Consider the following 17,202-nt stretch of genomic DNA (forward strand, 5'->3'; position numbering starts at 1 on the left):
TTATAAGTGCCATTTGTCATCAGTGCCACGTAAAAGTGCCATGTGTCATCAGTACCACATAGTGCCATCTGTCATCAGTGCCATATCAATGTCATGTGTCATTAGTGCCACATATTAGTGCCATCTGTCAGTGCCATGTATCAGTGCCATCTGTCACTAGTGCCACCTGTCAGTGTCACGTGCCATCTGTTATCAGTGTCACATGTCATCAATGCCACGTATCAGTGCCATCTGTCATCAGTGTCACGTGTCATTAGTGCCACGTATTAATGCCATCTGTAGTGCCAAGTATTAATGCCATCTGTAGTGCCAAGTATTAGTGCCATCTGTCATCAGTGCCACGTATTAATGCCATCTGTAGTGCCAAGTATTAGTGCCATCTGTCATCAGTGCCACGTATTTGTGCCACGTGTCATCAGTGCCATGTATAAGTGCCATCTGCCATCAGTGCCACATATTAGTGCCACCTGTCATCGGTGTCCCGTGTCATCAGTGCCACGTATTAGTGGCATCTGTCATTAGTGCCACATCAGTTTCATGTGTCATCAGTGCCATGTATCATTGCCACGTCAGTGTCACATGTCATTGTCCTGGTGCTGCAGGGCCTTCAAAAGTGTAATAGATAGTCAACAAGTTAGATGTGTAATTTATGCTCCTAGAACATGTGATGGTGCTCCCTGCATGTTGGGCCTCTTTGAGTGGCTAGGCTGTGGAAAAGTCCCACACATTGGTATCATAATACTCAGGAGGAGTAGCAGAATGTATTTTGGGGTGTCATTTGTGGTATACACATGCCATGTGAGAGAAATAACCTATTACAATGACAATTTTGTGAAAAAAAAATCTTTATTTTGCAAAGAATTGTGTGAAAAAATTACAACATCAAAAAGCTCACCATGCCTCTTACTAAATACTTTGGAATGTCTACTTTCAAAAAATGGGTCATTTGGGGGTATTTGTACTTTCCTGGCTTGCTCGGGTCTCAAGAAATGAGATAGGTCACCAGTACATCATATGTGATCAATTTTGTATGATTTGCACCACAGCTTGTAGACTCTCTAACTTTCACAAAGACCAAATAATATCCACTAATTTTGGATTATTTTTACCAAAGATATGTAGAAGTATAAATTGTGGTCAAAATTTATGAAGAAAAATTAATAATTTGCAAAATGTTATCACAGAAACAAAAAAAAATGTGTTTTTTTTTTCAAAAAATGTCCATCTTTTTTCATTTATAGCGCAAAAAATAAAAAACCCAAAAGGTGATTAAATACCACCAAAAGAAAGCTCTATTTGTGGGAACATGTGTGCTACATGACTGAGTAATTGTCATTCAAAGTGCGAGAGCACTGAAAGCTGAAAATTGGTCTGGTCACGAGGGGGGTTTAAGTGCCCAGTTGTCAAGTGGTTAATAATAAGAATAATAATAATCAAAATTGATGTTCCTCCTTCTCCTCCCCTGTCTCCTCCATTACCCACCACACCTCTGCTTTAGTTTGAAAACTTCCTTTTTTTACTTGCTTTCCCTCCTTCTCATCTTCTTCCTCAAGGGCACATAACAGCCACTATTTTTTTTACGGTGCTGCTCCGGCACCTTTTTCCTCCTCAAAGTCGCAGAGCAGCCACTTGCTTTTTTAGAGTTGCTCTTGTGCCCTTTTACCTCCTCAGTTAATCCCATCATATCCCTGCCAACTGGCATTGCCAGATACAAGTTGAAGTGGATAACTGAAGATACAAGTACATTAACAAATAACATTAACTGGAACGTTGATCCAAAAAGTGAAACTATTGCTTGTGCTTGATTGATAGGCTCGGTAGGGACTCGCCAAGTGGGTGCTCTATCCAGCAAGGGAGTTCCAGCAACTTTTATCACTCTTGGAACAAAAGGTTGTAGAACGAAAGGAGAAACTGCATCACAGGTGGTAGATCTGCTTTGCTGCCCATATATAACACAGATTTTGTCTTAATTAAGGAATTAGAGGCCAATGATTTTTAAAACAGGATAAAAAGGGCACAAACTGGCCTTTCATAGTGCAGAAAGCCAAACACTGGTCCAGACCCAGACACTTTCTCAAATGCCACCACTTTTTTATGTTTGTATTTTTATAGTTTCATCACAAATTTCTATTTTTTTATATTTTTTTTTAACTTGCAAGGCTCTAGTTAAAGCAGAACTAAACTCACACAATGCTGTCTTTTTTATTGTTGGAAAAAGGGTATTTATATATGTATGTAATAGGGATGGGCCGAGCATAAGTTCGCCGAACACCGCCGAGCATAAGTCAGCCGAGCGCACAGTCAATAGCTTGTTAAGGAGCAGGGCTGAGAAGCCAGCCGCCATGTCTTTGACAATGGATGAGTCATCAGCTGTCAACGGGCTTCCTCGCTGAGAGCTGAATGAAAAAAAAATTGCTGAATTAGCTGGCAATAGCAAATTAAACACAAAAACGGTGTGGTGCCCCCCAGAATCCATACCAGACCCTTATCCAAGCATGCAGACTGCCAGGCCAGGAAAGGGGGGGCGAGTGAGTGAGCCCCCCCCAACTATACCATGCTACATGCTCTCAACATAGGGGGTGCTTTGGGGTGGGGGGGCTCCATCATCAATCACAACGTCAGACCCACCAGGACAAATGCTAACGGCTGAATGCCTGCTCCTCCATCTGACAGTTCATAAATAGCTGGGGGGGGGCACCTGGTGACATCACCTGGTGGCATTGCCTCTTGTGACATCACCTACCCAGTATGCACTGGTCAGTGACAATACAAGGGACGGTGCCACAGGTGATGTCACTAGGTGGCCCCTCTTCTTACCTATTTAGGAACTGTCAGACGGAGGAGCAGGCATTCGGTGGTTAGCCTTCATTACGGGCAGATCGTTTTTTTTGGGTGCAGTGAGCGTCCTGATTGATGATGGATCTACATCGGGGGACATTGTTTTGTTTTTTTTAATAAAGGAATTGTCAAAAGCTACCTCTTGTCTTTATTTATTTTTGAAATTTTTTGGTGAATGAGTAGGGGTACAATGTACTCCCTACTCATTCACATGGGGGGGCAGGAACTGGGGGCCCCTTGTTAAAGGGGGCTTCCAGATTCCGATAAACCCCTGTCCGTAGATCCTCAGAACCACAGCCCATGGTTGTCAGGAAAAGGCCCTTGTACGCATCAAACAGAGCCCCCCCATCCTAAAACACCCCCCATGTACAGGGCATGTGGCCTGGTATGGTCCGAGGGGGGAGGCACTCGATAAGGATCTGGTATGGGTTTTAGGGGGTCACACACAGTTTTTTTTATTTTGGCGTGGGGTTCCCCTTAAGATCCATACCAGACACAAAGGGCCTGGTAGCGATCTTAAGGGGGGGACCCCACACAGTTTTTAAAAAAATTTTGTTGTATTGCCGGCAATAGCTTGCAGACCCTAGTTGATTTAAATGTCAGGCCCAGGCACTATATTTAAAGGAATTTTTTATTTTTAGTGTTTCACGTTAAGCATCATTAAAATCACAATTTCTTTAAAAATTATCTTTAAAAAAAAAATGTTTTGCAATGATACATGTCCCCAGGGCAGTATTCAGGCCCCCATACCCTTTTTATGGCCAATAACTTACATATAAGCCTTCAAAATTGGGACTTTTGATTTTTCATTGTCCTTTTTTCACATCCTTAACAACCAATGAGTCATCCCCACTGACAGCTGAATGTAAACAGGTCTATACCAGGCCCTTCAGGTCTAGTGTGGATTCGGAAGGGACCCCCCCTGCCAAAATGTAAAAAATAAATGGCGTGGGCCTGCTCCGTAATCCATACCAGACCCTTACCCGAGCATGCCACCTGGCAGGTCAGGGAAGGGAGAGGATGAGTGAGTGCCCCCCTTCCTGAACCATACCAGACCGCATGCCCACAACTTGAGGGGGATGGGCTCTTTGGGGGGGGCTCGGGGAGAAGACAGCTTGGGGAGAAGGTGGCCCCGGGAGAGACGGTGGCAGTAAAAGACAGCTCAGAGCCATTTTATTAATAAAACCGTTTTTTTTTCCCATTTCATAGATTTTTGAGGTGGATAGGTAGGGGTACGATGTACCCGATACCCATTCACATGGGGGGGGCAGGATCTGAAGGCCCTCTTCTTAAAGGGGGCTTTCAGATTCCGATAAGCCCCCCCGCCCACAGACCATGACAAACACCGGCCAGGGTTGTTAGGAAGAGGCCCTTGTCCCCCCACTTGCATGGGGGAAGGGGTCCCCTCCGAATCCATACTAGACGGGAAACCCAGCTGACAGCCGATGACTCATCAGTTGTTAAGGATGCAGTGGCCGGCTTCCTGGCCCCCTGATTAGCAACCAGCTATATACGGTGTTAAAATGAAAACAGCAAAACACATAAAAAATTACATCACAAACACAACATTTGCATTTCTGGTGCAGTTCCATTGAAGTCCATTACCCACAAATCGAGGGAAAAAAGTCCCAGACCCTCTTCAAAAACACACTGACCGCAAAACGCATAGATGTGAACTTGTATCATAGGAAACCATGCTAAATGGACTGTAGTGCGTTTTTGCAAACTGCAAAATGCACTAAAAAAGGCATAGGTGTGAACCTAGGTGTGCTTCCACATGCAGTGTATGCCCAGGATTCATGTACTTGTCTGCAACAGGTACATGATTCTGTCAGCCAAACTGTAGAGGCATGTCAGAATTCTGAAGAGTATCTTAGACACTTGTCATGAATTCCCCTGATAGGCTTTGGAGTAAAAAAGCTTTAACTCATTTATAGGGCATACAGTATTTCTAAATGAAGTGTGCATAGAGCATAATTATGTGAATAGAGCTGCATTCTAAAGAGACCACAAAAACACAATTTTTTCACCGATCTGCTTGCAGTAAACTGAAAGCTGCCTAATGCCGTATACACACGATTAGAATATCAGACGAATGATCATCTGATTTTATTTTTTGCATGCTAGTCTCATATCGAAAATGAAAAGGTTACTAAACTTACAAAAATTCTCGTACAGCAAAATACAACTTCAGAAGTGATATAATGGGGGTTATTCACTAAAGGAAAATACACTTTGCACTACAAGTGCCCTTGGAAGTAGAGTCGCTGTAGATCCGAGGGGAACATGCGAGGAAAATAAAAAAACGCATTTTAGCTTGCACGTAATTGGATGATAAAATCAGCAGAGCTTCCCCTCATTTCAGATCTACCCCTTAGATTTAGAGTGACTGCCCTTCCAAGTGCACTTTCAGTGCAAAGTGGATTTACCTTTCGTAAATAACCCCCATAGTCTTTTCATGTTTATCCCTTCAGATATTTTTGGATTGAAAAGTCATGATTGGCTCTCGAAAGCTGTGTACCAATGATCAATTTATCGTATGATCGCTTCAAAAGCGGTATTTTTCATCCAATTTTCTGATCGTGTGTACTAGGCGTAATGATTGCTCTACTATGATCATTATAGCTGCAATTTGCATTGTCTTAATGAACATGCCCATTATACAGTGAATGCCTAAATTTTGGAATATTTTTAATCTTTGATGTGTCTGATTATTTAAATACAGATTTAGTTAATCAGATGCGTTTCACACATTTCATGAAACCGGGCAATTAGGATTAATTATCTGCATCATTTTCTCATTTTCATTGATTTGCTGAAAATGAATAGGGTTGGACAAAAATGACTAGATTAACTTGATTCATGAATATGCGCTTCTGTCATTTTTTTATTGTTTTGCCAATACAGCCACGTAGCAGAAAAAAATGAAACTTTTGTTTTATATATTTATTTTCCATTGATGGAATAAGAAGAAATGTAACATTATAGTATTGGAAGGAAAACATCCTCTTAGCTTGGGCTGTCCTTAAATTCAGCCCACATGGTTTGAATAGGATTTACCTGTTCAGCAAATTTGGTCCTGTAGCAGCTGCCTCGATCATTACCTCCAGGGTAAGCAACAGCTTGCTTATCATCACCTTCAAGATGTTAAAAGCTTGTACTGGAGACGGTGTCTTGAAGAAGTGTTCATAGAAGTGCTGTAGCTGTGACGAGAGTGACACAAATACCACACATATTTCACAAAACCATTAAATCATGGTATTTACTCTGATTAATTGATGTTGTTCTCAGCCATTTATCATTGCAGAAAGCTGTCATTCACTCACATCTGTGTCTAGAAAACAGCATCATTTTCAGCATTCACACCCGCAAGCGCACGGTCATGAACATTCACAAGAAAAATTACAGTAATGTGGGGTTGGCACCTCTTCTTCAAGTCAAACCCAAATGTCGTACAGCATTTTTAAAAAATTTTTTATAGTATAAATACATATATTTAGCTATACATATATGTATTTAACAATTAAATAACATTTGTAATCATATTAAGTTAATCACAATAGTCCCCCTTTACATCAGAATCCACAGAGTTCCCTTTTTACATCTGAAATCACAGAGTTACCTCTGGGGGACACTGCAGACTCTGATGTAAGGGAGAACTCTGGGGACTCTAACAGAAGGGATGCTCTGGAAACCCTGATTAAAGGGGGAAAACCGAAAACTCTAATGTACGGCATGTTCTGAGAACCCTGATTTACCGTAGTGTACTCACTCAGAGGCAGGAGAGAGAAGGGGGAGACTTCAGTCACAGACAGAGATTGATGAGGAGCTCGCTCACCCCTTGGCATATCTCATTCAGATGTATCTAAGGCTGCTGGACTTCAAATTTCCGGGCCCAACTTTCCTTTTCTGAGGCACAGCACCAGGGATTGGAATGTGGACAGACACAGAGGGGTAGGGGCGGGAGGAAGAGGAGTAGATTGAGTCCTCTCTCCTGTCTGTGTGTCTGTGTGTGTGGAGGGGGAGGGGGGATTGTTAGTGCTTCCTTTGGGCACTGTGAAAGAGAGTGTAACAGAAACTCTCAGCTTAGACAACGGCACCCAGCAACCCTGCTGGGAAGCCATAGTCCGGTCTGAATAATGTGTCCGGGTTTCAGGTGGTCTGAAACCCGAATGCATGATTACAAACCCAAACTGTCCGGGTGAATCCCAGACAGGTGGTAACCCTACAGTAATGCAATGCCTACAATACGACAGGTCACATAGCTTCTCTACTGGGAAGTAAAGATACAAACATCAAGACACTTTTAATGTCACTATGTCTAAAAGGGTAACAATGTTATTTCAAGCTCAATGTCAGCCATATCTTGGGGCTGGGTTCACCTATGTGCGGCCACAGTTTACAGCATGGAGTCCGGTGCATTTCTGTACACCGGTCCAGGTGCAGTTAGTGTCCGAATTTTTGCCTAAATTCGCACACCTGAACCAGACCCAAAGACACACAACACCCTAATGCAATCCAAACCGTGGCCACCCCCGACCTGTGTATATCGGCTCCATTGAGAGCCGGCCGCACTCACCTGTCATGCGAATTGGATGCGGGTTTCTCGCATATACAGTGGAACTTAAGATTGCGAATAACGCAGTTAATGATTTAAAAATCCTGACTCGGTTTACGAGTGTTGTCTTGCAAAATGGCAGGATTCAAGCTTCTGCGGTGTGCAGTACTGCATTTGGCCAGAGGTGCGGGGGCACCAGTGACACTCAGAAATACTCGTAAACACTCGGAATACTCCATTCCCGAGTGTTTCTGAGCCTTTCCTAGGGTCTCTGAGTTTTTACAAGTCTCTCCGGCGCCCCCCCCCCCCCTGCATGTTAGCCAAAAATAGTACTTTTTTTTTTTTTTTTTACATTTTAGCTGTATATTTCTTGCTACGACCATAACCTTGCACCAAAGAACAATTCTCCAGCTCCTGACAATCACAGCAATGCCACATATGTGTACATTAGTTGTTGTTTGTACCTGTAGTACAGCCCAAAGACAATACTGCGGGTTTTGCTTCTTTTTTTTATCCTACCTACAACACACTGACACTAAAGCCCCATACACACTATCAGATTATCTGCTGAGTTTTTCCTTCAGATTTACCAAAACCATGTAGTAGAAGGGCCTGCCTGATTGCATACACATTGAAACTCCTAAGGTTTGACCTCATATTATATGGTTTTGGTAAATCTGAAGGAAAAACTCAGCAGATAATCTGATAGTGTGTATGGGGCTTAACTGATACTGATATTAAATAAATAAAAAAAACCTGTCCAAAAAAATACTGTCCCTCACCTTTTACCCGGACCTTGACCCAAACACTAACCCTAGCACTGACCTAGATCAAACCTTGATCTAGGTATTTTATGTATTTTTTATTTTATTTTTTTATTATTAATTATGTATTTCTTTTTTACACACCCTTTTTTGTTATTGTTTTACTTTGCAAGGAGAGAGAGAGAGAGAGGGAGAGATACGATGCATCTCTCTCCTCCATTCACAGAGAAAAAACACAGGGGTGGGCTTCACAGTGACTGATCACTTTGATAGCCAATCAGAGGCTATCACAGCGATCAGGTGACCCAGAATCTGAAGTTCTGGATCGCGATCGTTAGTACGGGGCTTCCCAACCGTAAATACCTAAATATGCGGTCCCACAGAAAAAAAAACAGTCTAGTGAGGCCACATATTTGTCTTAGGTCAGTGTGAAGGGGTTAAAATAAGCTACATAATGAAAATAAGATTTTATTTAAAATTTTCATTATCATGTTGATGAGGGGGGGGGGGACCAGGAAAGGCACAATACCATATTTGAATACAATGGTAAAGCACACACTAATGGAATGAATAATAAAAGAGTACATAGTACTTATCAATGACAGATCAGTTCAGATATGACGAAGAAGCATACTAAGAAAAATAGAAACGTATACATTAAAGTAGGTATAGGTATGTCAGCGTATCCTTCCCACCAGTTCTCATCTTACACCGCTCTGATCTTCCAATGAATGATCTAAGAGCGTAAACATTCTTAACATTTGTTTTGGATCAGTGATAACTCTTGTGCTTCTGGGCACAAAGCTGAATGCTTAATTAATTGGTTGACCAGTTTAAACTGTTAAGAGACTCATTTTACTTTATTCTGGCATCAAGTTAAAGGAAACGTTTTAGAATAGTTCCCCAGCATAGAAATTATTCAGTCTACGCTGTAAATCTAACAAATTAAAAATACAATGTATGTTTCAAATCAAAATTTGATTTGATTTCCTAACATATTAGAAGCATAAGGTGTTAGAATACACATTAGGACCAGTGGGGTCTTATTGTAACAAATTGAACTCTCCAAAAGGGCCGATTCAATGTATATTCAAATATTGGTGATTTATTTTCATCATACTGACTCTGGCTTCACTAGTCATTGGCAGAGTCATTTCAGCAAAATCTTCTTTAAATGGTACATTTTCTTTTTTATCTTTTTTTTGTTTGTTTTTGAGGGGGGTGGGGGGGGGGGGTGAGTATCTTGGACAATTTTGTATATTTTATTGTTTGCATTTGTGTTTTTTTTTTCATTGTGTACTGTCAATTTAAGAGTTCCTTTTGCTTTTATATCCACTGCCTATTTTAAATTTTTTTTTAATATAGCATCAAGGAGCAACAAACGTTTTATTTTATTTTTTAGTGCAAGAATAGGAACATTACCCACACAGGAGCAGTACCTTATCTTTTTTATAATGCACTGTTTACCTTCTGACATTGATTTTATTTCTGTGCACTGAAGCTCAGCTGCGGTGCATGGAAATGCAGGCACATATGGAGACTTGAGGTGAAATGCAGACATGCTGCAGATTCGACACAGAAATCTTTGGCTTTTGCTGCCTGGTTTCTAATGTGAACAGGACACATGTTTTCTGTCTGGCTTTGTGGAGACTGGGGTTGTAAGGGTCAGTTCACACCAGAACGCGGTGGGGGAAACCCATGTTTCATGCGTGTTTTCTGCCCCATGTTCAAAACGCACGGCAGATCTACAGTGGGCGTCAATGTCCATCTATTGACACTTCAAATGCAAGTCGCGGTGTATTATTAGTAGTACTACCAGTGGCAGCTGGTAGTTTTTTGGGGGGGTGGCAATCACCCCCCCTCCTCGTTGTCTGCCAGTCTACCAGAACTTACCCCATTTAGGCGGCGGGCATGCAGGGCATCGGCGGGCACATCAGGCAGCCACGGGGATTGGGCCTCGGAGGGCAAATAGGGCAGCGGCGGCGATCAGGGCAGCGGCGGACATCCGGCTGAGGCGGGCATTGGGAAGCAGCTCCTGTGTGTGCTCCTCTTCACTTCTGCCGTACGCCTCCTCCCCTCCTCCTAGGTGTCCTATAGGGTCGCCTGTCCTTTCAGCCAATCCGGTGACAGGTATCAGACCCGCTTCCCGATTGGTCGTAAAGGAGGATCAGTGTTGCAACAGCGAATATTAATTCGCTGTTGTAAACACCTGGGCGGGCTCAAGGCGCAATGCTCTGCGCCACAAGCCCATCCTATTTTGAAGCCTATTAGAGCCTCTGAGTACTACTATACCATGCAATCCAGTTGATGTGCATTTTATAAAGCAGTGAATGGATTACATTTGTTGTAGTACAGTGTGAATTTCAGCACATTCAAATGAATGGGCTAAAAGCGCACTATACCCAGATGTCATGTGAATCATACAGGAATGTATAGCACGTTGCTGTGCGATTCATGGCATGAACCAGCCCTTAGTGCTGGAAAATGACACAAGTATGATTAAGCCCTTAGGCCGCGTACACACGCGGGGACTGTTCGCTCAACTTTGTTCGTCAAACAGTTTTAGCGGACAGTCCGCTCAAAATTAGCATGGACGGACTTGCCCACACACGACGAACGAACAGTCCGCTGAAACCGTGCGTGATGACGTGAACGGCACGTACAACGGGACTAGAAAACGACGTCCTATACACTGCAATGCAACCTTCGGCGTGTAAATTCTTTCTGAGCATGCGCGAGACTTAGTTTGACGAACAAGCCTACACACGAGGGGACTGTCCGCTGAAACAAAGTTTCAGCGGACAGTTTTTCGGAAATTCCGAAAAACTTTGTTCAGCAGACTGTCCGCTGAAACTGTCCGCTGAAGCCCACACACGAGCGGACTGTCCGCCGAAACACTGTTCAGCGGACAAAGTTGAGCGAACAGTCCCCGCGTGTGTACGCGGCCTTAGTAGCAAGTCAGCAATGGCTGCTCCTGAATTTCTGTACTTACAGATTCTGTTTAAAGGTCTCATTCTACAATAGGTAAATAAGCAATTACGCTTAAGTGGCCTTTTCCTAGGGGACTTCAGTATCATTATAATTAAACAATTACTGTTCCTCTTCCAACAGGCCTATTGCTATTGCTAATGAAACAGCTGTGGCTGCATAATGTGCACTTTACCTCCAGCAATGTATAGCCCTGGTCTTAAGTCTATGATAAGCTGATTCAAACAAATCAACCTACATGTATGAACTAGACTAAGCATGATCCTACAGTGCTTAGTGTTGCTGCCTGGCAGCACTGAAATTCTGTGCTCATATCCCAGTAAGACCCTTTCTGCTTGGTGTTAAATGTTCTCTGCTTGTGTGCATGGGTTTCTTTCAGCTGCTCAGCAGCGTCTAACAGGAACACATATTGGTAGATCATTTAGCGTTGAATCAGACTGGTTTTAGTGTGCATTCATCTTTGTAGGACTATGACTGGCACTTTGCAGTGCATGCTTTACTGGATAAAATGTGGAATACATATCTATTAACTATTGAAATAATGGTAATGATCTCTTTTTTAAGGGAAAAATAAATATTAAAGCTGAGCGGAGAACGATTCGCCAGTGCAGCAGGAGACCAGCTGTGAAGCCGCTAGGCTTTCCCTTAGCCATGATGATGGCGGCAGCACCCAAGAGCCGATCCAAGAAACGTCCCAGGTGAGGACACCGCTGGACGCTTGGACAGGCAAGTACCCCAATAGTAAAAGTCAGTAGCTATGGTATTTGTATCTGATGACTTTTTTTTTTTGGGGGGGGGGTGGAACTCCTCCTTAAGGTAGAACTAAAGGGCAAGACCTTTTTTTTTTCATTTTGGCTAGCGGAGGTGTTATAACCAGTGGCGTTGCTATGGGGGTGACACCGGGGCCAACGCTACACACTGTACTATAATGCTTGCACTTGCAGTGCTGCAGTGGAGCAGTGCGAGCAGGGCACCAAGCTGTGCAGAGGAGGCTTCCTATAACACTCCCCAGTCAGGATAAGCTGTCCCTTGGGGATCTCCAACATCTCCTGAGGCAACCGGAGTTCATAGGTGGAGCTGGGGGTGTGACTGCCTCCTCCACTCCACCCATGGACTCCTTCACTTGGGCTGATCCCACAGCTGAAGAAGGAAAAAGAGGTTAGGACACAGCAGCCCAGCTGGGTCGTCATCTGCTGTAAGTTACTGCACACAGTCACTACACTAGTACTAGGGGGTTATTTTCTAAAGGCAAATCCACTTTGCACCGCAAGTGCACTTGGAAGTCCAATCGCTGTAGATCTGAGTGGGACATGCAAGGAAAATAAAAAACAGCATTTTAGCTTGCACATGATCGGATGATAAAATCAGCAGAGCTTCCCCTCATTTCAGTGCTTCCCCTCAGATTTACAGCAACTGCACTTCCAAGTGCACTTGTAGTGCAGAGTGGGTTTTCCTTTAGTAAATCAACCCCCTAATCTGCCCTATACCACCCTAACATGCCCCTTACCACCCCAACCTGCCCTATATCACCCTAACCTGCCCTATACCACCCAACCTGCCCTTTACCACCCCAACCTTCCCTTTTCCAGCCCAACCTACCCTATACCACCCTAGCCTGCTTTATACCCCCCTAACTTGCCCTATACTACCCCAACCTATCATTTATAGGAGTCGTTTGGAGGTGTACCACATGACCGTGCTCTGCTTGCAGGGCACTTGGCAGGATAGAAGGGGGGGGGGGGCGATACCATGTTTTACAGCACCAGGTGACACTAACCATAGTGACACCACTGGTTATAGCCCCTGTTGTTTTCTTATTTTTGCCCATTGGGGAGATTTCCCTTCCTACCCCTTAGACATAAGAGGACGTGAAAGGAAATCCATCCAAAATGAGAGAATCTCTGGTTGTCACCAGAACCAGGGTCCATATTGGAAGATTTCCCCTCTATACCTGTTTTTGGTGAAGACCCAAAATTTGGGTTTTTCTTTCTCTTTTCACTCTCGGTAATAACAGTAAATAGGACAAACCGAGAGGGTGACACAGACAGCAATAAAAACAGACAAGTGTTCTAACCCCTCTCCAGTCCATCCAAAACTAAAAAAACAAAACAAATTGCCTTTAATGATCTAATATGACTGCATTGCTTTTAATATCAGTAAGTCTATTTTGGTGTGCCTGCCAAACTTCCATAGAATGAATGGTTGATGTTTTGAGAGATCATTACTACTTTTCTATGATTCTGTTTGTACTTACATAATTAAGGGAGAAATTAACAGGAGAGGTGAACAAAAAAATGTTTAAAAATGAAAAGGACGGTGAGGGAAAAGAAGATAAATGCACGCTTTGTATGTCTAAGTGGTGAAATGCAGAAGCTGTCATAGTGCTGACAGCACCTCAAAGATCTAATAAGAAAACTGGAACACATTTAGAAACCTAATACTCAGTCATCAGCTTCTTTATAGAGAATGTTGTCTGTCATCTAGTCAGAATTATCTTGTCTTATGTATAGTGTGGTAGCATAGATTCATTTTTTATTGTTTTTGTACTGTGATAAATGTATTAAATTATACTTTACACAAGGACTTTTACTTAACCTCAACAGGTTATTGTTACAGTATTTAATATACTAATCTGATGGGGACACCTTGTGGTCAAACGTTTTATTTTTCGCCAGGAAAACATTACTCAAGGCCAGGTTTCCTTATTCTGAAATGCATGTCAACCATTAATTAGGAGGAGTCCATTCATTCACATGGTAAAAGAGTAATAAGCTATTCAGGAAAACTCTATAAAGCTTTATCAACACTAAAGGGCAATATGGCCCTTTAAAGTGTACTTCACCACATTCCACAATTCCTGCTACCCATTTTGGTAGCTTTACACAAGTGCAGCTCAGTTTACATTCCGGAAGAGCGCCTGTGTCCCGGGATGACGGCACTCTGGTGCATGCACAGCAGTGGCGGCTGCTGGAAATTTTTTATTGGGGGGGATGGCAAATAGCGCAACCACAGACACCACTGCTCCCCCCCCCCCCCGGTCTGGTCAGTCAGGTCGTCAGGAGCTCCGGAACATCTATGGTGGCAATGGGCAGCAGCTTCTCCTTCCCCTGCTCTCCTCCTCTGCATGATGGGCAGCTTCCCCTTCCTTTGCTCTCCTCGAATCATGCCGGCTTCTGCCTCCTCTGCGGCCAAACTGGAACTCTTCTCCTATTGGCCAATTGGAAAACGGGTCTTAGAACCGCTTCCTGATTGGCCAGGAGGAGAATCAGTGTGAAAATAGCAAATGTTCATTTGCTATTGTCACACAACTGGGTGGGCTTTGGGCGCAGTACTGCGCCCCTAACCCACCCTTTTTTGAAGCCTCTGGCTCTAATCACATGCTTCAAAAAACACCCCCCCCCCCATTGATATCTCTGCATCCGGTGCCCTGTATGTAGATCAGGGGGCCAGATGCATGGACGGGGGGGGGTGCATGCACCCCTCATGGATGGGCCGCCATGGATGTATAGAGTGATGTCATGGTGTGCCAGCCAATGAAGATGGCTACAGTCTGGCAGAAGAAGCCATGTAGAAGATGCTGATGTCGGCCCAACACAAAGAACTGTTTAAGCATAGATAAGTATCGTGAAATTTAGCTCTGCTTTAAGTTTAGGCTCACATCTATGCGGGCTGTGCTTGATGCGTTTTTCAAGCAAGTTTTGCAGTTCACTTTGCAACGCTAGTTTTTGATGTGTTTTTGCAGTTTTCATGCATTTGCACTTTGCTTTTTTTTCTCTTTAAACACACTGTAAAAACACTGTATAAAGGTGCTTAGTAAGGAGCCAATCCTTAACCACTTGCCAACCAGCTGTCGTCAATATATGGTGGCAGGTCGGTTCTATTGCATGAATCACCGTACCATACTGGTACGGCAGTTTGTTTTAAAGATATAGCAGGCACATGGAACGGCACCCGCAGCCAATGCGTGCGGCCACCCGCGTTCGCTCCACAGAGAGGCAGAACGGGGAACTGTCAATGTAAACAAAAGGATCTCCGTTCTGTCAACTCTCTGTACTCCCAATCAGTCCACTCCCTCCACAGTTAAAAAACACCTCCCAGGGAACACATTTAACCCCCTGATAACCACTAGTGTTAACCCTTTCCCTGCCTGTGTCATGTATACAGTAATCAGTGCATTTCTATAGCACTGATCGCTGTATAAATGTCACTGGTCCCCAAAAAAGTGTCAAAAGTATCCGATCTGTTAGCTGTAATGTTAAAGTCTCGCTAAAAATCACTGATCACCGCCATTACTTGTAAAATAACATAATGATAAAAATTACATAAATCTATTCCCTGGTTGTAGACATTATAACTTTTCCGCAAACCAATCAATATACGCTTATTGTGATTTTTTCTTACCAAAAATATGCAGTAGAATACGCATTGGCCTAAACTGATGAAGACGTTTTTTATTTTTTTTATTTTTGGGGAGATATTTATTATAGCAAAAATTAAAAAAATTTTTTTTCCAAAATTGTATTTTTTATAGCGCAAAAAATAAAAGACATGAGCAAATCCCACCAAAAGAAAGCTTTATTTGTGGGAAAAAAGGACATCAATTTTGTTTGGGTACAGTGTCACATGACCGTGCAATTGTCAGTTGAAGCAACGCAGTGCCGTATTGCAAGAAAATGACTTGGTCATTAACCCCCCTGACGGTATTCCCGAGTCTGACTCGGGGTGGATTTTTTATACCAAAAGCGGTATCCCCGAGTCAGACTCGGGACAGCGTCGCTGGATCCAGGAGGAGGTTTCCTTACCTTCTCCTTCGAATCCAGCGATGTCTCCCCGCTGTACGAGCGAGCCGTGCCTCGCTCGATCTATCACATCGGCGATCTCCGTGCCCTGCGAGCGTTGCGACGCACGGGCACGGAGATCGGCGCCAAATTCAAAAAGTGAAATAAACAGTAAACATACAGTATAATGTAATCTTACAGATTACATTGCTGTATGTAAATATTTCACATCCCCTTTGTCCCTAGTGGTCTGCCCAGTGTCCTGCATGCAGTTTTATATTGTAAAAACTGTTCTTTATGCCTGGAAACTGGAGATTGTCCATAGCAACCAAAACTGTCACTGTACATCAAAAATGATTTTAGACCAGCTAGAAAACAGCGATAATAAATTAGAATGACTCGCAGAATTGAGCGATAGCGATTTGTGGGGAGATCCGTCATCAAATAGTGAAAAGTAATGACAGTGACAATTCTGCAACTGAGCAAATTTCAGTGTTTTTGATTTGATAAAATTATTGAATAATTTTTATTATTGTTATATTATTATTTGGTACAATTATTTATAATTATTTATTATATTATAATTTATGATTTAATTTTTCAAACTTTATCATACCCGGGATGTCTGCTAGACTCTGGTTTGGACAGATTTAAGAGAGTTATTCCTAAGAATTGCAGGACTACAATATAAAACGCCAAATTTTCATGCAAAATAATTGTACCGCTTTTAGCACCTAAAATCCGAAATAATGGTACCGCCAGGGAGGTTAAGGGGGTAAATCCTTCCGGGGCTGAAGTGGTTAACAACCGATGAATCATCTGCTGTCAAACAGCTGAATTAAAAAAAAAAATTGCTGACAAATTATTATTTTTTTTAAATGGCGTGGGGTAAAATGTTTGCCCACAAGGTGTCCCCATCAGATTAGTATATCAAATACTGTAACAATAATCTCTTGAGCTAAGTACTGATTTGGGGGACCATGCCGTTTTCTTCACAATTTTTTTTTGTGCTGGCAATTCCTTTTTTTTACATTTAGTTATCAACAGGTAACCCTCACTATACCATCACTGCCTGCCCTATATACGTTGCAGAAAATTGGGCCTTAGGTGTTGGCGGTACCAGAACACTGTAAGCCCTCACAGTTACTCTTGTTGGGTGCAGGAATGGGCCATGCTGTGAAATATTATATCAAGAATTGTAGTTACATGCCCCTGTTAAACAGGGGCAGAAAAATTGGGCCTTGGGCGGTGGTGGTAGTGCCACAACAATGTAACC

General features: G+C 42.9%; 1 protein-coding gene across 1 annotated transcript in view; it reads right to left on the bottom strand.

The window, feature by feature from the left end:
• Positions 1-17,202, bottom strand: part of CPED1 (cadherin like and PC-esterase domain containing 1) — a 396,971-nt gene that overhangs the window by 248,969 nt on the left and 130,800 nt on the right. Inside the window, exon 7 of the mRNA XM_077473332.1 lies at positions 5,899-6,041. Coding sequence (XP_077329458.1) covers positions 5,899-6,041 — 143 coding nt within the window. The remainder of the gene's footprint in view (positions 1-5,898; positions 6,042-17,202) is intronic.

Source organism: Lithobates pipiens, unplaced genomic scaffold (assembly GCF_037356315.1).
Source record: "Lithobates pipiens isolate NorthernLeopardFrog02 unplaced genomic scaffold, aLitPip1_a1.2 Scaffold_8, whole genome shotgun sequence".
NCBI classification, from domain to species: domain Eukaryota; kingdom Metazoa; phylum Chordata; class Amphibia; order Anura; family Ranidae; genus Lithobates; species Lithobates pipiens.